The following is a 24,248-nucleotide window of genomic DNA, read 5'->3' as shown; positions in this document are numbered from 1 at the left end:
CTATTGATAATACTATTTGTCAATCATTATAACAGAAGGGTAGATTGCAAAGTTTTTCAGATTAGGAGCTCTAACTCATAGACTTTTGTATTCCTTTAAATACTTATTTCCTTATAGAATATAACGTAAATACCTTTGTCTATTTTATTATTATATTTGGATAGATAAAAAATCTAGCAAAATCCACCTTTATTTAGGGTAGCTGAGCTTTTCTACTTTCTCTGTATCAGTCTTTATTTATTTATTTTAAAGATTTTATTTATTCATTCATGAGAGACACAGAGAGAGAGAGAGAAGCAGAGACACAGGCAGTGGAAGAAGCAGGGTCCATGCAGGGAGCCCGATGTGGGACCTGATCCCAGGACTCCAGAATCATGCCCTGGGCCAAAGGCAGGCGCTAAACTGCTGAGCCGCCCAGGGATTCCCCATATCAGTTTTATTTAGTTTAATTTTTTTTAAAAAAAGATTTTATTTATTTATTCATGAGGGACACAGAGAGAGAGAGGCAGAGACACAGGCAGAGGGAGAAGCAGGCTCCCTGCAGGGAGCCCGATGTGGGATTTGATCCTGGGACTCCAGGATCACACCCTGGACCAAAGGCATGTGCTAAACCCTGAGCCACCCAGGAGTCCCTAGTTTTAAATTAATACATAATCTCCATTGCAACTAGATTGGCACCAGTGAAGCTCTTGGACTTGCTCAAAGATCATCTATTTTTTTAAGGTATATATATATATATATTTTAATAATATATATAAATTTATGTATTTTATACATATATATTTTAGGGTGTATATATATAGCATGTATATATAAATTATATATGTATATATGTACATACATATACATATTTTTTTTCAAAGGTAGGCTTTTTTATTTTTTTAAAGATTTATTTGTTTGAGAGAGAGCCTAAGCAGGAGAGGCAGAGGGGGAGAGACTCTCAAGCCAACTTGGTGGATTCGATCTCAAGACCCTGAGATTAGCCCTGAGCTGAAACTAAGAGTTAGAAGTTTAACTGACTGCACGACCCTGGCGCCCCTCAGCTATTTTTTATTCAAGAAAATTTTCATTGTGGCTTGATGCTTATATCTAGGAATTATTGTGGTGGGCTCTGTTTAAATGTGATGTTGTTTTCCTCTGTGGGAGGAAGTGGTGAATCTGACCGTAAATTTTCATTCCAACAACATAGATTTGGTCAGCAACATGTTTCAATAGGAAATAATTCTTTCATTCGTATAAGTGTCTTCCTTTTCCCTTCACTACTTTTATTCAAACTGAGGAACTTTGACCTACTAAATAGACATTCTTCCCTTAATGTAAAATAAACATCTTGAGATTCCTACTTAGAGAAACTTCATGAAATAAGAGAGCAAAGTTCCAGGGGCATAAGGTGCTAGAACAAACTATGAATTTGTAAATCCTTAAATCCAGTAACATTGTTAAAAGAACTTTGAGGGAATCCCTGGGTGGCTCAGCGGTTTAGCGCTTGTCTTTGGCCCAGAGCGCCATCCTGGAGTCCCAGGATCCAGTCCCACATCAGGCTCCCTGCATGGAGCCTGCTTCTCCTTCTGTGTTTCTGCCTCTCTCTCTCTCTCTCTCTCTCTCTATCATAAATAAATAAATAAATCTTAAAAAAAAAAAGAACTTTGAACAAACTGAATAAATAGACGTAATAGTTAATTCAACTGTAGCAAGAAAACTCATTACAGGGGGATCCCTGGGTGGCTCAGCGGTTTGGCGCCTGCCTTTGGCCCAGGGCTGATCCTGGAATCCTAGGATCCAGTCCCACATCAGGATCCCTGCGTGGAGCCTGCTTCTGTCTCTGCCTCTCTCTCTCTCTCTCTCTCTCTCTGTCCCTCATGAATGAATAAATAAATAAAATCTTAAAAAAAAGCTCATTATAATATTAGTAATATAGCATTCCTTATCAGTTTCTATTTACCACTTTTTTTCTTCTCTTTCTCTTTCTTCTTTCTTTTCTTTCTTTCTTCTTTCTTTCTTTCTTTCTTTCTTTCTTTCTTTCTTTCTTTCTTTCTTTCTTTCTTTCTTTCTTTCTTTCTTTCTTTCTTAATATTTTATTTATTTACTCATGAGAGACAGAGAGAGAGGAAGAGACAGAAGCAGGCTCCCTGTGTGGAGCAGGACATGGGACTGGATTCCGGGTCTCCAGGATCACGCCCTGGACCGAAGGTGGCGCTAAACCGCTGAACCACCCGGGCTGCCCTCTTTCCTTATTTTTATCAACTTGATACTTAATACAAATATTATGATTAGTGAGACTGGAGAAAAGGGAAACCTTTTCTCAACATTCAACATTGGAAATGTGAAAGAGGGTGGGGAGGGATTACAGAGCTAAGTGAGATTAAGATAAATCTTACTTTGTTAGCCTTTTTTTTAATTTTTTTTTTATTTTTTTTATTTATTTATGATAGTCACAGAGAGAGAGAGAGAGGCAGAGACACAGGCAGAGGGAGAAGCAGGCTCCATGCACCGGGAACCCGATGTGGGATTCGATCCCGGGTCTCCAGGATCGCGCCCTGGGCCAAAGGCAGGCGCCAAACCGCTGCGCCACCCAGGGATCCCCTGTTAGCCTTTTTTTTAATATACAAAAGTATGCCTGTAGTCACAAACAAAATATATATATATATATATTTAAGATTGGGATTTAGGGAAGCATTGACCATCTGTAAGGTACTAGAGATTAGGAAACTATATGTTGTTTTTGTATTTTTTTTTTTACAAGCCGGACTATATCTGGCGTGTAATAGATGCCCACTAAATGTTCAGTGAATCAATCTGTGGTTCAATATAGTCATAATGGCCAAATTCAGTTTTAGAGCCATTATTTTGGTTCAAGGTAGAGCTTCTACTTAGGCAGGGCTGGCAATGTTTATGTAGGAAGCATGTCGGGCCAGGATTCAGCGCCAGTCGCGTGGAAGACAAATGGATTATTTTCCGTATGCACTTGTGCCCCACCTCACTGCACAAAGGATTTGGGCGATTAGGCGGAGTATGAAGTGAGCCTACCCATAAAGCTTTATCATACAAGGGTCACAAATATGTTAAGCATATTTATCTCATGCCAATCTAAGGACATATTTATCACGTTACATTTCCTTAGGTTTCCCCCCAGAGTGCATGTCCCCCCCATATTTTTTATTGTCAATATAGCTATTTGTTGTCATGAATTCATTTAATTGTCATCATCAACGCGGACACGCCGTTTGATCCGTCGAAACCTTGCTCAGTCTGGATCCCAAGCGCTCCGTGAAGTCTCCGGAGAAAACGACTTGGGCTGCAGGCGGTGCTCAAAGCCACACCCACACGAGGCCTTAGGAAACCTGGGGCTTTCCCGGCCGCGGCTCAGCTGCAGGCAGCCCCGCCGCGCCGGAATCCCAGGCCCTGCGCTCCAGGCTTCCCCGTGGGAGGCGCGAGCTCCCCCGCTGCCAGCCGGGCCCGGGCCCGGGTCCGGCTCCCCGCGGGCGGGGCCTCGCGCCCTCCTCCCGCCCCGCCCTGGGCTCATTTGCATAGGGACGCGCGCGGCGCCCGCCCTGGGCTCATTTGCATAGGGACGCGCGCGGCCCCGGCGAGCGGGGGGGGGGGGGGGGCGGGCGCGGCCGGGGAGGCGGCGCGCGCGCGCCCTGACAGCTCGGCCCCGCTCGCTCACTCGCTCGTCCCCGGCTTCCGAGCACAGCATGGCGGTCAAGGTGACTCCCAACTCTCTGCCGCTGCCTTTATTGCATAAGAGACATTCTGGGGACCTTGCCTGCAGCCCCCCGCCGCTTACCATTTCCTCCGTTGCCTGGTTCTTAGCTAGCGCGTCCTGGGGCTCCGGCTCGCGGGTGGGAGAGCTGCGTGGGGCTTGCACCGGAGGGAGAGGATGCCCGGCTGGGGGAGGGGAAGTAGGAGGGATTACGAGTTGGAGGGGCTTGGGGGACCTCGGGCCGGTGGGGGGGAGAGCTGTGCCCTGCCCTAGGCGCCCGGGAGTGTGAGCCCGGCCTGGGGGGGCATCGGAGAGGGAGTAGGAGGAAGTGGCACGTAAAGCCGAGGCCACCTAAGGCATCTGTATATTGCAGTGGGGGAGGGGGCGAGCGATTGAGTAATTCGGAGCTTCGGCGGGGCCGGGGGCGGTGGTTGGCATCCGTGCTGCAGGTGGCAGGATGTCGAGAGTGTTTGGAAACGTGGTAGCAGCTTTCGTATTTTAGGTTGGGTGGAGAAAGAGCGGAGACCATTATATTTCTGGATTGCGTTCCGTAGAGAAGAAAGGCTGCTAGGCCAGGCGATTAATTTGGGTGTTTCAACTTTCCTGTTGCCCCGTCCTTGCTGGGCCCTCTTGATTTGGAGGTGGGTTGGTGCCGTTGTGTTGCTAGTGGATGGGGAAAGTAAGAGACTGATCCTCCCTGCCTCGCCTTTCCAGTCCCGAGGAAATCTGGTAGATTTATGCTGTGTTAAGGTCTTCACACCTGTACTTCCTCGCCTCTGTAGTCGCAGAGCTCCAATTTGACAGGTGTTATCAGTATTAGCACTTTGGGTTTGTTTTAAACTAAACGCCCTTATAAAAGATAAGAGCATTGATTGTTAGCTTTGAGAACTCTAATCTGAAGAGATTATTTGGTCTCTAGTAAAGTATTAACTTGGCTTTTTTTTCCTTACAGGTGCAAACAACCAAGCGAGGTGATCCTCATGAGTTAAGAAACATATTCCTACAGGTAAATTGGCTTGTGTAGCGTGTTCTTTTATAGGGACGAAATAGATGTAAACTTAGTGCTTTTCAGGCCTTAGCTTTTTTCATTTATTCTTAAAAACATGGATAGACAATATAGCTTATAATTATTAGGGTTTGAATACGGATTTTCCTTTTTATTAAGGTTTGATAAAATATTTTCCTCAAATTATTGTTTTTTTTAAACATAAAGCATATAAAGAGCACTAAAAAGAACTTCCAGCTTCCCATAAGCACTATGATCAAAATTATATTTCAAAATGTATTGACGCTCGTGTGTGATTACTAGGTATGGTGATTAAATTTCTTTCTTGAAAGTTGCAAGTTTATAGTTTTCCTCCTTATAAGCATTTATTTATGTAATTTGTTACAGAGCTAGGAATATTATAGTTATTGTTAATTTGTATGTGTCTTTTCTCCCTCTACTTACATTCATCAGCTTTTGGGGTTTTGTTACAAAATGCTACTGTCTGCCGTTCTTGCAAGGATCCACCTTCTAAGTTTTTAAGATTAGAGACTTGGCTGTAGACTTACAAAGCTGGCTTAGTTTTTTGTTTTGCTTTCTTTTCTTAAATTTCAGAAGTTCCTCAGGCAGGAAGTTGTACTTAAGAAATAGATAAAAAGGGAGACAAGCTAAGGTGTTCCACTAAATACAGTGTTTTTCTCTGAAATCTTCTTTTGAAAACTTTCTATTCTGGACCTGGGTTCTTATATAGAAACTATGACCTTGGTCAGGTCCCTCTTGGGTATTTGTTTCCTCTGTAAAATGAGAAGTGATCTCCAAGGTTCCTTCCAACTCCAGAAGTCTAGGATTCTATATTAGGAACAGATTCTAACATATGCTGATCAGCCTGGAATAGATGACGTTTTTATCTGAGACTTGGATTGCTTAAGCTATTGTTGGGGAAGAGGCTGCATAGATGACCATACATATTTGTAGTTCATGGAAAAGAATTAGTGAAAATTGGAATTTTAAATTTTAAAAATCTGATAAAAGGAAGCATCATTTCCAGAACATAAGTAGTTGTAATAGAAATGATCTGTTAATGGCTTGAAACTTTTATTCCTCACAAGTATTCTTAAAAATAGCGAAAAATATGTCTGTTAACCATACCATATGATTATTCTTAGTGGCTTTGTGAGAAGTTGGTGTGATATAGTAACTTTTTTTCTAGATTAGGTAGGCTTGGAAGAAATCACTTGAAATGATGCATGATGTAATGAAGGTGTCAGGAACACTGGGTTCAGTTCCCAGTCTTGCCTCTGATTGTTTTACCTGTAGGCTACCTGTTTGGCCTTTCTGGGCTTTATCTTCTCATGCGGGACTCAACTGAACATCAGGAAATGGGAATTGAGATCCTTTCAGCTTCATTTATTTATTTATTTTTAAAGATTTTATTTATTCATGAGAGACACAGAGAGAGAGAGGCAGAGACATAGGAAGAAGGGGAGGAGAAGCAGGCTCCATGCAGAGAGCCCGATGCAGGACTGGATCCCGGACTCCAGGATCACGCCATAAGCCAAAGGCAGGCGCTCAACTGTTGAGCCACCCAGCTGTCCCAAGATCCTTTCAGCTTTATTATTTATTTATTTTTTAAAGATTTTATTTATTTATTCATGACAGACACAGAGAGAGAAAGAGGCAGAGACATAGGCAGAGGGAGAAGCAGGCTCCATGCAGAGTCTGAATTGGGACTCGATCCCAGGTCTCCAGGATCAGGCCCTGGGCTGAAGGTGGCTCTAAACCTCTGAGCCACCCGGGCTGCCCTCTTTCAGCTTTAAAAGTCCTATGAAGGGGCACCTGGGTGGCACAGTCAGTTAAGCATCTGACTCTTGGTTTTGGTTCAGGTCTGATCTCAGGGTCTGAGATCAAGCCCCATGTCAGGCTCCAGACCCTGTGGGCAGTCTACTTGAGTTTCTCTCCCTCTCTCTCTTTTCCTCTGCCCATACACTCTGTGCACATATGTGCATGCACATGCACGTGTGCTCTCTCTTTCTCGAATAAATCTTAAAATCCTATGGAGGGGTGCCTGGGTGGCTCAAGCCGGTTAAGTGTCTGCCTTCCGCTCAGGTCATGAGGTTCTGGGATCAAGCTCCATGTAGGGCTCCCTGCTCAGCAGAGAGCCTGCTTCTCCATCTCCCTCTGCTGCTCCCCTTGCTTATGCTTGTGCACTCTCTCTGTCAAATAAATAAATACAAATGTTTAACAACAACAAAAATCCTACGGAAAAAAAAATCCATGATTCTGCATGGATTTGGTTTTTTGGAGGACAGGATAGAAATATAAGGAGAGAGCTGGAATTATGCCTAGCATTTTGACAACCTTTAAATCTTATTGTTATCATTTTTTTTTTTAAGATTTTTAAGTAATATCTACACCCAGTGTGGGCCTCGAACTTAAAACCCTGAGATCAGGGGATCCCTGGGTGGCGCAGCGGTTTGGCGCCTGCCTTTGGCCCAGGGCGCGATCCTGGAGACCTGGGATCGAATCCCACATCAGGCTCCGGGTGCATGGAGCCTGCTTTTCCCTCTGCCTGTGTCTCTGCCTCTCTCTCTCTCTCTCTGTATGACTATCATAAATAAATAAAAATTAAAAAAAAAACAAAAAAACCCTGAGATCAAGAATTGCATGCTCTACCAACTGGGCCAACCAGGTGCCCCCTTATCATTATCTTTTTACACATTATTTTTATGGCGCCCTTATTTTTTATATTGAAAGATTGTGGAATTCATAACAGTGTATTTAGCACTAGTTAATAAAGCATTGACCCAAGAATTATTGATAGATAAGAGATCATAGATATTTACCTTCATTAGCTAGAAAGATGCAGTATGGTTATTTGAATCATTTTGAGGACAGTTACAAGTAACATAGCAGATTTTTCTTATTCCTGTCTTAAGTACTTCAAACTCTAGTTACTTGAAGTTACAGGAAATTGTTCAGAAATAGTTTTATTTTAGAAGTATATGGTTTATTAATATTTTAAAGATACTAAGCAAAAATACATACTAACTATTTCTTTAGCGTTTAATATATTTTATCAACAAATATTTAATAAGGACTGTTTCCTGTGTGCCATGTGTGCAGTTGTATTTAGTTTCGCAGTAGGTACCAGTTGAATAATCAAAGGAGAGGATTGAGCCAAGACTTGAATGGTAGTGGACCTGTGACTAGCTCCTTTTTCATACCCATTCAGTCTCTAACAGGTTGTGGTTGAGGTAGTCAAGAATAATAAAGTCCAATGCATAGCCTCTGGTAGAATGATCAAATTGGCTTGCCTGGATCAAAGTGGTTGTAACAATAATGACAATGGCTAACAGGTGTTGATCTTTCTGCGCTGGGCACCAGCCTAGTGTTTTAAGGTCACTACATTAATTTTCATAACAACCTTAGGAGGTAGGGTTAGAGTCCCTGTTAAATACATGAAGTTAAGTGACTTGGTTAATGTCATTTAGTCCTTAAGTGGTGGAGGCTGGATTCCAATCAAACTGCAGAACCTGTACTCTTGACCCTTATACTAGATCACTTATGGAGTCTCAAAATGGGGGGTAGGTAATTTTTTGAAAGCTAGAGGTATATAAGGGGCTAATGGCAGCTGTGTTTGTTAAGTTAAAGGAAAAAAAATCTGGTTACTTAGGTGATGGGGGAAAAAAAGCGCCTTTACATTGTAACTTCCTAGAACATTTGGCCAGTGAGTTTGGATTTGAAACAGTAGGGAGGCACTTTGGGTTTCTGAGCCGGGAAATTGAAGTGGTACATTCTGACAGCTCTTTGTGTATGTTGGGTAAAGTGTGGAGAGGTTGGAAGGAGGTAGGGACATCAGCTAAGAGGCTGTTGAAATAATACATGTGGGAGATAATGACCCGGAGTGGCTGATGGCTGGGGAAATGGAAAGGAAGGACAATACCAGGGACTTTGTAAGGGATGAATCTGTTGAATTTGATATTAAATACAGAAGTAAAGGAAAAAGTAGTGAATCTGGATAGATGTTAATTGAGGAGACATCTATTTTTGGGAATTTTGGGGGGAGGGAGCAGTTTAAGTTTGGTTGTTAAAAAAGTATGTCCCAATATGTCAAACTGTCAGGTTTGGAGAGAGACAGATTTGTACAGGTGGTAGATAAATCCTTGTGGTGAGGGGATTAAATATAAAAGAAAAAGACCAGGAATAAGAGACTGATTTATAAGTGATAATTCACAATTGAAGTGGGAAGGAGGGGATCCCTGGGTGGCGCAGCGGTTTGGCGCCTGCCTTTGGCCCAGGGCGCGATCCTGGAGACCCAGGATCGAATCCCACGTCGGGCTCCCGGTGCTTGGAGCCTGCTTCTCCCTCTGCCTATGTCTCTGCCTCTCTCTCTCTCTGTGTGACTATCATAAATTAAAATTAAAAAAAAAAAAATGAAGTGGGAAGGAGGAGGAGAACTAGGGAGAATCATCCCATGGAAGTTTAAAGTAGTTTCAAAACAAAGGATATAGGGATCCCTGGGTGGCTCAGTGGTTTAGTGCCTGACATTGGCTCAGGGTGTGATCCTGGAGTCCCAGGATCAAGTCCCGCATCGGGCTCCCTGCAGGGAGCTTGCTTCTCTGCTGCTCTCTCTGCCCCTCTCTGTCTCTCATGAATGAATAAATAAAATCTTTAAAAAAAAAAAAAAAGGATATAGTCAAAGATTAAAGTACAGGTTATTGCTATTAGTATAATTTGGTTTTGGTAGGATCCTTTGAGCTGTTTAAAGACTACAGGGAAGATTTAATTTTGAATTTTGGAATACAATTAAAAACTTTTTTGTAAAACTTGGATCTGTGGGATTAACTATTTAATTTACAAATACTCATTTTTGTCAACAGCAAAATATTTTTCTTTGAAAGTGCAGATCTGTCTATATTTAATGGAATTACATGTGCAAGTTTGTGAGAAGGGCTTTATAAAAGTAAAGTATTATTTTGCATATAGGGAAATAGATTTATTTTTTTTGTGTTCATTGCTTCTCAAGTTTTGATGAGCTATATTTTCTTTCTCTTCTCTTCTCTTCTTTTCTTTTCTTTTCTGATTTTATTTATTTATTCATGAGAGATCCACAGAGAGAGAGGCAGAGACACAGGCAGAGGGAGAAGCAGGCTCCACGCAGGGAGCCCAATGTGGGACTCCATCCCCGGTCTCCAGGATCATGCCCTGGACTGAAGGCGGCGCTAAACCGCTGAGCTACCCGGGCTGCCCTATGAGCTATATTTTCTATTAGAAAATAATATTTATTAGGATTCTGCTTTTTCTTGTCTCCTACAAGTTCATAAAATTGGAGCACAACAAGTGATTTTTTTACTTTTCTGAATGATTTTGTTTATTTTTAATTCAGTTAGCCAACACAATAAATGAATTCTTCTATGTTAGATTGTGCTATAATTTTACAACCAGTTGTCAAGCTAAGATCTTACTATTACTACCCTTACAACTGTCATTTCTTGATTTATCTCTTATCTCTCTCACCCACATACTATCATTAACTCAATTTTGCTACATCAGACATATACTGTAGCAAAAGGAAGACAATAGAAGTAATGAAGAGGTGGGTAAGGTGAGGATAACAGTCATGTTATAAACCTGACAAACTTCAAAATGAGGAGTTATTCTAGTCTATGCTTTGTGGCAAAGTAAGTTTATCAAAAATTGTTTTAAGTGAATAGTTTGTCAAGGTGTCTTTTTTTTAAGTTGGTAGACTTGTTTATTTATCAATGTATTATACAGTAAAAGCAACACATGTTGAGACTGTATCATTATATATGTTAAACTAAAAACTTACTACAGTGGAATCCTGTTCTTTTGATCCTGTTCTTTTTCTCTTTTTTGATCCTGTTCTTTTTCTCTCTCTTTTTTTTTTTTTTTTTTGGAAAACTTTGAGAGAGCACAAACGGGGGAGGGGTAGAAGGAGAGGGAAAGAAGCAGATACTGCACTAATCGTGGAGTCTGACATGAGGCTGATACGACCCTGAGATCATGATCTGAGCTTAACAACTGAGCCACCCAGGCACCTCATCCTGTTCTTTTTCTCATTATTACCAGTGTAACAATGAAGATCATATATCATATAAAAATTAGGGAAATGCATTTTCTCCTGTGTTATTTTAGAGAATAAGCGAAAGAAGATGCTGCTAATGTAAAGCAAAGAGTGATTCTTCCTTAGGGTTTTTTTTTTGATAATATATTAATTTTTGATAGAAATATCATTTTATTCAATAAATATTTTTTACGTATTTGTTTATTTTTGTCAATAACCTGGGGCTGAGAAGGGAATTAAGCAGGGCTTTTAGTAGGAGACGCTTCTACTTTTTGGAATAGGTATTAGGGCTATGTTTTCAAAAGCATGGAATGTGTACTATAAATGATAACATCTACTGAGGCCCAATGTGAAGGAAAAAGTTACTCTCATAGGGTACTTGTGGAAACAAAGACTCTTTGAAAAGCAATCTGGCAATAGTTTAAAATAGAAAGAAAATACCATTTGAACAAACAATCCTACTTTTGGGGTGTTTATCCTAGAGAAATAAAAATTCTCATAAGAATATATATGTACAAGGTTGTTAGTTGCAGCATTCAGTTGTTCCTTGAGGAAAAAAAAAAAAAGAAACGAGAAATGTTATCAAAGGGGAGTGGTAGAAAAATTATGGAATAAACATCCTGTCGAAAATTATGCAGAACTAAAAAAGATGAGTTAGGCCTATTGCAGTTGATTTAGAGAGATTTCCAATGTACCTTTAAGTGAGATAAGAAAGATGTAAAGAAGTGTATATAGTATAATTATAGTTTTCTAAAAGCCACTTCATATATATTGTATGTATGTTTGCATATATACATGCTTATAGAAGAATTAGGGGAAAATAAAAACAAAGTCTTAATGTGTATGTATTAGGTTTTGGTCAAGTGAATATAAAAAGTAAGAATTTAGCTTTTCAGAACCTGAAGTTAAAAGAAGACTTCCCAGACTAAATTGGGTTGAATAAACCCAGTATGAGATACACAGAAAGGGATCTATAGTTTTCTTAGCTATACTGGTTAAAGGTTTTCACTAGTTCTTTAGAATATAGGCATTGGGAACTCCTGGGTGGCTCATCGACTCAGCGTCTGCCTTCGGCTCAGGGTGTGATCCTGGGCTTCAAGATTGAGTCCCATGTCGGGCTCCCTGCATGGAGCCTGCTTCTCCCTCTGCCTGTGTCTCTGCTTCTCTCTCTCTGTCTCTCATGAATAAATAAGTAAAATTAAAAATAAATAAAGTTTTTAAAAAAAGAATATAGGCATTGAAGATGATAGCCTTTATCTTTAGTATATTGGTATTTGCCATAAACTATGTAGAGTTTTCATTTAAAAAGAAGGGTTAGGCATTGAGGGCATACTCACACCATGGTGAGACTTTATTCTTGAGTCAACTGAAGGATTGAAAAATAATTGAAAACATGAGAAAATGAGTGTATTAAATGCCGGGTTGTGTTCTATTACTCATCAATACAATTTTAATTGGCTACTACGTGCCAGGCTAGGTATTGTGCTGGGTTCTACATTTATAGATTTTAAAGATTTTAAAAAATTATTTGAGAGAGAGGGAGAGAGCATGAGCTGGGGGGGTGGGGAAGCAGGGGGAAAGTGAGAAGCAGATTCCCTGCTGAGCAGGGAGCCCGAGGTGTGAGGTGCTGCTGGATCCAAGAATCCCATGATTATGACCTGAGCCAAAGGCAGACACTTAACTGACTGTGCCACCCAGGTGCCCTATCTATAGATTTTAGATAGAGAAGTTCAGTGAAAGTAAAATCTCACATTCTAGGTAGTAGTGAGACAGACAATAGCAAAGCCCACAGACTTGGGAGGAAAACAAAAACTGCAGAAGATGACAAGTCTAATAACGAAATAAACAATGGTGGAAATGGTTGTCATTTTTTTTTAATGTGACTTTTATTTTAAAATTTTTTAAAGATTTTATTTTTTTATTCATGACACACACACACATACACACACACACACACACATGTGCACACATACAGAAAGGCAGAGACACAGGCAGAGGGAGAAGCAGGCTCCATGCAGAGACCCTGATGCAGGACTCAGTCCTGGGTCTCCAGGATCACGCCCTGGACTGAAGGCTGTGCTAAGCCGCTGAGCCACCCAGGGTGCCCCTGGCTGTCATTTTTCAAGAGGGTGGTCAGTGAAGAGCCCGGAGGAGGTGAGATAAGAGATGGGACTAAACGGTGGGTAGAGGGAATTCTGATCAGAGGTCTCAGATGTGTAAAGGCCTAGATGTGGATAAGGGCTTGGTATGTTCAGCAAACAGAAAGGAGACCAGTGTGCCTGAAGTGTCAGTAAATGGGCAGCCCTGGTGGTGCAGCGGTTTAGCACCGCCTGCAGCCCCAGGGTGTGATCCTGGAGACCTGGGATCGAGTCCTGCATCGGGCTCCCTGCATGGAGCCTGCTTCTCCCTCTGCCTGTGTCTCTGCCTCTCTCTCCTCTCTCTCTCTGAATAAATAAGTAAGTAAATAAATATTTTTTAAAAAAATGAAGTGTCAGTAAATGAGGGAGTGAATGGCCAGTAAGAGATGAGCCAAAGGAGAACCATATCAGGCACATCCTTGTTTGTAGGTCATGGAAAAGAGTTTAGATTTCTTTTCTTTTTTTTTTTTTTATGAGCATTGTTGAAACAACTGAAGGTCTTTCACCTTAGAAGTGGAATAATTCAATTTACATTTTGAATAGATTATATTTAATAGATCATATTGAGATGTAAACTTTCTTATACATTTCTGTGCTTTCTTATGTATGACTGCTTGTGATTCTTCCAATTTAATTTCCTCCTGTCCATGGGGTTCTCAGAATATCTTGAATGAGGCCTCAGGTGACTCCTTTTCATCCAGGAGACAGCAGAATGTAGCTGGCGCCTACAAGGGCTTTGTAGGCTGACCTGGATTTGAGTCCTTATTTGATTCCTTTTTGCAGTATGACTGTAGGTATTTGCATTAGTTTTGGAGTCTGTTTCCTCCAAACAGACTTATCTAAGAAGGGATAACTACACCTAGCACATATGGATGTTGTAAAGATTAGCTGAGGTAATGAGTGATGATGCCTAATACATGGAGTTTAGTTCTTTTTTTGTTGTTGTTGTTAAAGATTTTTGTGTATTTATTCATGAGGGACACAGAGAGAGAGGTAAAAACATAGGCAGAGGGAGAAGCAGGCTCCTTGTAGGGACTCTGATGAGGGACTCAATCCCAGGACTCCGGGATCACACCCTGAGCCAAAGACAGACGCTCAGCTGCTGAGCCACCCAGGCATCCCCATGGAGCTTAGTTCTGTATTCCCTTCCTTTTCTTCTAAAATGAGATGAAGATCTTTCTTTCCTGAATAAGATCTGAATCCCTTGACTTTCCCAGGTAACTGTGCTGGATCTATATAGTGACTAAGATATTAATATGTACATATGATTATGTACATATAATCAGCTAATGACATTTTTTGAGACATACCCCTGAAGATCTTTACAAATCCCCACATTTGGAAATATCATCAGAAGAGGTAACTTCTCTCAAGTTTTTAGGTTATGAAAAAGGATATAGCCATGGTCTAAGTTTGGGAGACTATGGAAGATATTTACAGAGTTGTCTTTGGAACCTTCAGTTGCCCAGTCTGAACCAAAGAAGGAATTCTAGTCCAGTTCTAGGCTCTAAAATACCAAGAAACAGACCTAAAAGAGAGACTTGTAATTCATTCTTTATGTGTGTAACTTAAAAAGAAAAATTTCCCTGATCTCTCCAGCTCTCTTTTACTTAACATTACTGAAGTTTCTGAAGCATCATTCACTGAAACCAGTGTCAGAGCCATGATTGGGCTTCTGAAACTGTACTACTTATTGAATCACTATTATGTCTCAGACAGTAATGTAAGTATTTTATACAAATCATTATAGTTAATCCTCAGAACAATTCTACAAGGTGGTAACCATTAATATTCCCATTTTATAGACGAAGAAACTGAACCCTAGAAGAGTTAATTCTACTCAAGGTTATACAGTAAATGGAAGAGACCTGCTCTGTGTATTTCAATGCAACTTGCCTTTTTTAGTTAATATTGTTTGGAGATACAGGTATGTTAGTACATATAGAATCTTCTCATTGTTTTTCTGTAGTCTTTTATTTTTATTTATTTCTTTAAAATATTTTATTTCTTTATTCATGAGAGACCCAGAGAGAGGCAGAGAGACCTAGGCTGAGGGAGAAGCAGGCTCCCTGTGGGGAGCCTGATGTGGGACTTGATCCTAAGACCCGGGGAATCACACCCTGAGCTGAAGGCAGATGCTCAACCACTGAGCCACCCAGGTGCCCCTTCTGTAGTCTCTTAAAAAGCCTTTCTTAATTATAGAAAAATTTAAACCTATATAAAGTTAGAGAAAATAGTATAATGAATTACCATGTATCCATAACTCAGCTTCACCAAGTATTAAGCTAATCTTGCTTTATCTGTGTTGTGCTTGCATTGGATTATTTTGAAGCAATTCCCAGACATTGTATCCAGGCATACACAAATACTTTAGTATCTCTAAAGGTGATGACTCTAAAAAACTATCAAATCACAATTCAATTATTACAGGTAAAAATATTCCTTAATAATGTAGCTTTCCATTCAGTATTGAAATTTTCCTGTTTGTTTCATTTTTTTAAGTTGCTTTATTAAAATCAGGATCTAAACCATGTTCATACATTACATTTGGTTGATCTTTCTCTTAAATCTTTTAATATTTTCCACTTCCTACCAGCATAAAGGTCCTTCTTTCTCTGTGGCAAAAATCTTGATATTTAATCAAGGCCTACCAACATTATAGCAATTCTGCACTCTAGGAGCTGCACCTTGATTGTCAAAGACATGATTTACCCAGGCTTATAAATATATATGCTCCTTGTATGTTCCCATGGTTACTTAGACCAAGAGATTGAAGTATTTATTTTAAGAACAATGCAAATTAATTATTCAACTTAATCTGCCCTGAGAAGCATTCTAGTTTCAGTTATCGAGTTCTCTGGGGTCATTATTTTATTTCTAAGATTTTTTGGCTGTTTTGAGAGGAATATTATTTTGGTAGACCTACCTTATTATGGTAGCTTTACTTGATGTCAGTGATTAACAAGGGTCTTGTATCTCCCTGCCCTGGTAGGAATTGCTTTGTTTAGTAGCTGACCATAGGACTTGATACAACGGACAATAAAAATACATATATTAAAGCAAAAAAGAAAAATAAGCACATAATATTTCATGGAAACAAGTTGAGCTAGGCAGACTTTTAGAGAACTTTTTTTGTAAAATCAAATAGAAGGTTTGTTTCTAGTGACGTGAAATATGCAACTGAAAGTGCTAGTTATAATTAGATGTATAAAATTGCATTTTCCTAATGCATGTGTAGTTGATTTTAGTAAATATCAGAAAAATTTTGCATCACTAATTAAAATCTTTTAAAAAGAAAAAAATCTTTTAAAAAGTACATGTTATAGTTATTTTATTAAAATATTACTTGAGAGATGAATTCCACATTGTACTGTTGTTAACAGGGTTTGTATGTCAGACCTGTTGCAGTCTGCTCCTCATGCAGAGCGCTCGAGTAGTGAAAGGGCATACATTCCTGACTAAATTTGGCTTCTGTTAGGAGTAAGAGCAGTAAAAGTGAAGGACAGCAAGAGGATTAGCTTTGTATGCTTAGCTCTTCCATTGTTCACATACTCATTTTTTCTCAATGGGAAATGCTTTATGTGGTATCTGTAGTTACCACTTTGTGACATTGTCATTTGAGAGTTACTGAAATTAAAAGGATGGTTAAGATCTGAAAATGTCAGTTCATCTCAGTTGGAATAAAGTCATGGAGCAACAGTGTGTTTTGACTCATATTACAGCCACGTGTTAGATAAGCAGAGGTGAAGCTGGCTAGACCAGTTAGGACCGATTTGGTAAACCAAAATATGGTTTTGGGGGTGGAAGCCAACCCCAAGGAAACCTTGGTTTGGAGGAAAATGCAGAGTTAGAACAATAACTCCTTCATGCTTGGGCAAAAGTAGAACATTTAAGCAAGGAGGGAAATTGGGACCCTATGCTTTTCCATGTTTCTAAGCATTTTAGAAGAACTACAGTAGTTCAATATGCATTAGTTTTATAATTTGTAAGTACTTTGGTGTTCAAGATCTCATTTTTTCCCTTGCATCAAGACAGCTATCTTTCTTTACCGTCTTATTAGAGAAGAGGCTCAGAGAAGCTGTGTTTCATTCAAGAAATTGTAACCAGTTAACAGCACAGGGGATTTAGAACTCTTTTCTTTTTCTTTTTTTTTTAAGATTTTATTCATTTATTCATGAGAGATAACAGAGAGAGAGGCAGAGAAGCAGGCTCCACGCAGGGAGCCCGACGTGGGACTCCATCCCGGGTCTCCAGGATCAGGCCCTGGGCTGAAGGCGGCGCTAAACCGCTGAGCCACCCCAGCTGCCCTAGAATTCTTTTCTGACCCTAGTTTCGGTGTCCATCATGCCACTATCTCTGAGCTATGTGAGGGTAGGAACTATGTTTTTGTGATCTTTGCATCCCTAGTACCAGGCATAGTGTCCAGCATACAATTGGTATTTAATAAAATTTTTTTTTTTAATGCAAAATGACCTGGAAGGTTTTATATTAGCAGGTTTTTGGTTTAAAAAGTAGTGCTTCTGGGCAGCCTGGGTGGCTCAGCAGTTTAGTGTAGCTTTTGGCCCAGGGCATGATCCTGGAGACCCGGGATCGGGTCACACGTCGGGCTCCCTGCATAGAGTCTGCTTCTTCCTCTGCCTGTGTGTCTGCCTCTCTCTCTCTCTGTCTCTCATGAATAAATAAAATAAAATAAAGTAGTGCTTCTAAATATATTACCTTGGTTTTGGTGTGCATACTTAAAATCTTGATACACTGTATAGTTCCTTTTTTTAAAAAAATATTTTATCTCTTTATTCATGAGAGAGAGAGAGTGGCAGAGACATAGGCAGAGGGAAAAGCAGGCTCCATGCAGACCCAGTGTAGGACTCGATCCCAGCACTCTGGGATCACAAGACAGATGCTCAACCACTGACTCACCCAGGCATCCTGATACACTGTATACTTTTTAAAAAGTAACCAGCTTTCTAGTTATAATAGATCAGACTTTATAATCTCTGGAAAATCTTTTAGACATATAAAATATCAGAGGATGTATTTGTCTTTGGACTTAAAATGATTTAAACAGGTGATTTGTATCATTTAGACTATTTGGATTTTTTACTCATTCATGTCATTGAATTTTAAGTTAACCTTCTTTTCCTCCTTACTCAATAGAAATTTGGGATTGCATGAAAACTTTTCGTAAAATCTGCTTTACAGTTAACCTGTAATATAGGTTAAAAATAGTAAATTGTAAAGGAGTTACTAGCGTTTAATTTATCCAGTCAAGTGAGACCTTGATATGTTGACTTGGTAGGCAAAATATTTCTAGACAACATGACCTCATTTGGAGCTAGAGGTAGTTCAGTGTAAGTACAATAGTATAAGTACATATATTTATAAATGAAACACTGTCATCTTTTTTTTTTTTTAAGATTTTTTTTTTATTTCTTCATGAGAGACACACAGAGAAGCAGAGACACAGGCAGAGGGAGAAGCAGGCTTCATGCAGGGAGCCCGACGTGTGACTAGATCCCGGGTCTCCAGGATCACACCCTGGGCCGATGGCACGCTAGACCGCTGAGCCACCCGGGCTGCCCTAACACTGTATTTATTTTTTTTTAAAACACTGTTATCTTTTATCAGCAATAATAAATGAAGATTCTAATCTTTCATTAAGATCCATTTTATTTCTCAAGCTTCAGAATGTCAAGACTTTGAAGCACATGTGCACTAAATATAAATTTAAATTTTTCTGGAAATGTCAAAGCTATGTGCACTTTTACATTCAAATGCTTGAGTTGGATTTGGAAAAAGTTTAATCAAGAAAATAAATCACCTATTTTTGTTTGGATACTGTCAGCTACTTCTTGTCAATGTCTTTCATGTGTCCTTGACTTCCTGCCCAAGAGGATTTACAACTGCTTAAGAGACGTCTTTGAAATGGCAAATGATTAACTCTAAAGTTATTTGGAGTATGGATGTAATATTTGGTTAATTTCATTTAAAGTAATTTTGGTTCACTCTTTGAAATGACAGGAATGAAATGGAAATGATATTGTAAAACTAGTCAGTTAGTTGATATATTAAATTTTAGGCATAACTGTTAGCATGGGAGACCCAAAACTTTCTTTTTTTTTTTTTCAAAACTTTCTTTTAAATAGCTTTTTATTGTTTTTAGTATAAATATGCAAGTCATTTGGTTAGTAGAAAGAGAAGGTGGCCACTTAACCTTTTCTCATTTCTAGCCCTCTGTGTTACTCAAGGCCATGTTTACTTTGTTTAAAACATTTATTATCCAGTCAATTAAAATAAGCATCGAAAGTAATGAAGTTTAAAATAAATGAGTCATTTCTTATTTTAAAAGTATTTTAAGATATACTTTTGGTTTAAATATATCACGCATTTTTAAAGTACCTGCTTTTCTTTGTTAACATAATACCTAAAATGTTTTAGTGTCTTGACTGACTGTGGGTAGATTCTAGTTTCAGTTCTGTACTCCCTCTTCTGTCTGTTCAGGCAAACAGACTCACTGACATTGCCAAGTAATTGTCTCTTAATTTAATGAGTTAATTAGTTAACTGTCTCCTGTAAAAGTCAAGTACCGACTCCTTATGGATGAGATGACTTTTTTTTTTTTTCCCCCTGTGAGCTATACACTTTATCTTTCAGTTCAAATCAAGTTAAAATAGAGTAAGAGAGTTGGGGAAAACACTAGCAAAATACCTCAGGGTAAGTGATTCTCTGGCATCATTTATAACCCCAGATACTGGCAAAGCCTGTTCCAGGACTTGTCAACAAAAGCATTTGTTTTCCTTGTTGGCTCCTGTGTCCTTGGTTTGTGCTAAGGCTGCTCTATTTCATGATAAAGTAAAAAATGTTGTGAATTCCTGGTGATTCTGTAAGTACAGTATACTTTGTGTGTGTTTTCTATGTGTAGCCTGGTAGTCAAATTCAGATATTACTATAAGATGTTAGACACCTGTGGCAAAAAGAAATGGAGAATCAGTTGCCACATTTTGTTAATACTACCTCTGAGGGGTTCTCATATTCTCTTTTTCGAGAACTGACATCTGATTAAGGAAAGCAAGCAGCACTCAAATAGTTGTAAAGAGAACAAAGATCTCCATAACCTATCTCTAGTTATTTTTTTATTTTGCATCTTGTGTTTGGTTCCTCCTTTTTAAAAAATTTTCATAGGAGTCAGACCCAAGATTCCTTGTCAAAGGATGTGAGCATTCTTACAGTTCTTTATATATGACATGTTGCATGTATGTATCTTGCTGAATCATTTTCCAAAATGACTGAATTTGAAAAAAGCAAGATGTATAACAGTATCAATATAGTATCAATAACAGTATCAATAGTTATCATTTGTATAAAAAGAAATGGGTTAGGGGCTTCCGGGTGGCTCAGCGGTTTAGCACTGCCTTCAGCCCAGGGCCTGATCCTGGAGGCCAGGTATCGAGTTCCATGTCGGGCTCCCTGCATGGAGCCTGCTTCTCCCTCTGCCTGTGTCTCTGCCTCTCTCTCTCTCTCTCTCTCTGTGTCTCTCATGAATAAATAAATAAAATCTAAACAACAAAAAAAAAGGGGTTAGAATATTCTTGCATATTTGTGTGTATATACATTAGCATGTATATGCATGTGTCTCCTATATATAATCATTTATTTTTAAAGATTTTATTTATTTATTGATGAGAAACACAGAGAGAAAGGCAGAGACACAGGCAGAGAGAGGAGAAGCAGGCTCCATTCAGGGAAGCCCAATGTGGGACTCGATCCCAGGACTCCAGGATCATGCCCTGAGCCAAAGGCAGACGCTCAACCACTGAGCCACCCAAGTGTCCCTATATAATCATTTATGCATAAAACATCTGGAAGCATATATAAGAAATTGCCTCTGGAGTGGAGTATTTTTTTTTTTTTAAGATTTTATTTGTTTATTCATGAGAGATCCAGAGAGAGAGAGAGGCAGAGGCATAGGCAGAGAGGGAAGCAGACTCCATGCAGGGAGCCCGATGTGGGACTCGATCCCAGGACTCCAGGATCATGCCTTGGGCCAAAGGCAGGAGCTCAACTGCTGAGCCACCCAGACATCCCTGGAGTGGAATATTGAGTGACTGGGGACAGAGGGGTTAGAAATTCTTCTGTGTATACCCTTTTGTACCTTTTGAATTCATTAAAAAAAAAAATTAGCAAGGCATGAAAATACCCATTTTTTTTCCATTTGCACTCCCAACTTCAGTAGGGGATACTTGATCTCTCTCCCCCCAGTCAGTTTCTGTCTTCTCCAAACCATCTTTTATATTGCTACAAGAGAGAGCACAGGTTAGATCACATCTCTGTCCTCCTTTGAAACTTTTAGTGGCCTCCCATGGCCCACAGAATGGAGTTCCAACTATTCAATTTAGCATTCAAAACCTTCCATCATCTTGTCTCAAGCTGCCTTTTCAGTTTCGCCTTCTACTATCATCTTTATATATCCTCTCTTCATTGCCATTTCTCTACACCCCCCCCCCAAAAAAAAGAAAAAAAGATTTTTGAATTTCTATATGTGTTCACATTTTTTTTTTTTTAGCCTGAAAGATCCTTTTTGTCTGTTTGCAATTAAAATCGAATTTTACCTTCAAGGCCTATTCTAAATGTTACTTTTTCCTTCCTACTGCAGCCCATTTCACCTGTCCGTGGAATGAACACTCCTTTTTGGATCCCATAGTCATTTCCGATACCACTGCTTGGCTCTCATAGTCTAGTGAATTGTTGACTTGTCAGTGTCTTCAAATTCTATTTTTAGACTTCCTTGTGTTGATTCCTCTTTCCAGTTGCAGTAGTCTTCTGACATTATGCCTTTCCCCCCTCTCCTGCTTGTTCTTAACTCTGTAGTTTTCTGATTTTGGTAAAACATGTCAGATTTTTTTTTTTTTTTTTAAATTTATGATAGTCACACAGAGAGAGAGAGAGAGGCAGAGACACAGGCAGAGGGAGAAGCAGGCTCCATGCACCGGGAGCCCGACGTGGGACTCGATCCCGGGTCTCCAGGATCGCGCCCTGGGCCAAAGGCAGGCACCAATCTGCTGCGCCACCCAGGGATCCCAACATGTCAGATTTTAAAGAACACTGAAGAACAAAAAACAAAAGTAGTTGACAGGAATTAGTAGAATCCACATGGTATTAGTATTAATACCATATAGTTTATTTCTTCTTCTATGTTAACAAACTTACTGTTTTGAAATGTCAAAGATTATTTAGTCTTCATTTTGTAGATGTGCAATATATCTAGAAGCCTGGGAGGAGAACGGAATTGTTGAAGGACTCAGCAAGTTACTACTGGTGGAGCCAGGACCTAAAACTTAGGACCGTTTCAGGAATGATTTTTATAGCATGTAGAGAGAATATGACCTTTTTTTGGGGGTGATATTTGTTAGGTGCATTTGGTAGTCCAAGGTAGGAGAAATAGGTTTACCTTAGGCTACTTCTTGTGCAGGCTAATAAAGCATTGGCTGTGATAGCCTCTGTGGTGTGTTTTAGAATATGACAAAGGAAACATTTTTTATTTAATTCCCTCTTTGTTGAAAGAGCTGGTTGCTTGGTTTAGTCAGATTCACAAATGAGACCATTTGAAATGCTTAACCAAAAAACAAACCAATAGTCCTTTGCTTTGATCCTTCCCATCCCTGTCTTGTTTCCCAGAAGCAACCATTTCTAACTCTTAGCTATTTATTTTGGTACTTCCTTTCATATTTCTGTACTGCTATTTCTAGACATTATTAACTTCCTTTGATAGTAGTTGAGTACTTCCTTATACTACTTCCTTGTCCTTCTCCCTTCATTCTTCTCAGTATGTTTATAATTGTTATTAAATTAATATTTGATATTTGTTATGACTATAAATACTGTTTGAGTCAAGTCACATATTTTTGTACAACAAAAATATTATTTCATAATTTACTTTCTCATAGAGCTAAAAATTACCTAATTTTTCATTTACTTGGTTCATGCCCCCCCCTTTTTAAAGGTTTTATTTTTTATTCAAGAGAGACACAGAGAGAGGCTGAGGCATAGGCAGAGGGAGAAGCAGGCTCCCCACTGGGAGCCCAGTGTGGGACTCGATCCCAGGACCCCAGGATCACAACCTGAGCCAAAGGCACTCAACCACTGAGCCACCCAGGTGCCCCTCATGCCCTCTTTTTAATGGAGCAAATTCTCCTATAGCTTCCTGAGAAGGTACATGATGGGGAAAAGTATTGAGAACATGGGTATCTCAAAGTACTTTTATTTTTTTATTATTTTTTTAAAGATTTATCCATTTTATTATTTGAGTTTTGTTTTGTTTTAGAGATTTTATTTATTTAAGAAAGAGAGAGCGAGCGAGCACAAGCCAGGTGGGAAGGGTACAGGGAGAAGAAGCTCCTTTAGCAGGGAGCCCAATGTGGGACTTGATCCCAGGACCCCGGGATCATGACCTGAGCCGAAGGCAGAGACTTAACGACTGAGCCACCCAGGTGCCTCTGATTTACCCATTTTAGAGAGAGAGTGTGTGTGTGTGCGCACTCTCACAAGGTACCATGACCTTGAGACCATGACCTGAATTGAAACCAAGAGTTGGTGACCCAATCAAGTGAGCCACCCAGATACCCCTCAGAGTAGTTTTAATCTACCCTTACAACTGATTGAAAGTTTGCCTCAGTTTAGAATTCTAGGCTGGAAATAATTTAGTTTAGAATTTTCAAGGTCTTACTCCATTGTTTTCAAGCTTTCAGTGTTTCTGTTGAGGAAGCCTTGATGCTCATGATTCATAATTCTTTGTAGGTGACCATTTTTTTCCTCTCTAAAAACTTTTAGGATTTTCTCTTTATTCTGATGTTCTGTCATTTTTTTGATGGGCCAAGTCCTGGTGTGGGTTTTTGTTTTGTTTGTTTTAATATGTTATGGTTAGCACTTAGTGAACCCTTGTATTCTTCAATTCTGGGAAATTTTCTGATGTTACTACTTTGATAGTTGACTAAATCAGCTGCAACCCAAAGAGGAGAGCTTTGGTTGTTCATCTTTGATCATGCCATAGTACATAAAACCCTTAAAATAATGAGGCTTTTATTTGATAGGCAGGTATTATTATTTTCTTTGTAAAAATTGACATAAAAACAGAATATTTTTGTTTCTTTTTTTCCAGCTACTGGAATGTAGAACAAATACCTATGGTGGAAGGTCTTGTTTGTCATGCTTTTTCTCATTTGTTTCACTTTCTGAGAGTCTCTTGTGTTGTGTCATCTCCCGCCCTGTGCTCTTGTAGGTGGGAAGCTCCTGGGAGTCTACAGGTGTCAGCTTCTCATTCTCAGGTCTTGGTTAACTCAGCTG

General features: G+C 39.5%; 1 protein-coding gene across 1 annotated transcript in view; it reads left to right on the top strand.

The window, feature by feature from the left end:
- The first annotated feature begins 3,617 nt into the window (after positions 1-3,617).
- Positions 3,618-24,248, top strand: part of SLC25A12 (solute carrier family 25 member 12) — a 99,062-nt gene continuing 78,431 nt past the window's right edge. Inside the window, exons 1-2 of the mRNA XM_041721755.1 lie at positions 3,618-3,707; positions 4,656-4,709. Of these exons, the coding sequence (XP_041577689.1) occupies positions 3,696-3,707; positions 4,656-4,709 (66 nt within the window). The 5' untranslated portion in view covers positions 3,618-3,695. The remainder of the gene's footprint in view (positions 3,708-4,655; positions 4,710-24,248) is intronic.

The sequence above is a fragment of the Vulpes lagopus genome, chromosome 11, assembly GCF_018345385.1.
Source record: "Vulpes lagopus strain Blue_001 chromosome 11, ASM1834538v1, whole genome shotgun sequence".
Taxonomy (NCBI): domain Eukaryota; kingdom Metazoa; phylum Chordata; class Mammalia; order Carnivora; family Canidae; genus Vulpes; species Vulpes lagopus.
Note: the sequence above shows the minus strand (reverse complement) of the source record. Positions and strands in the feature narration are given on the sequence as shown.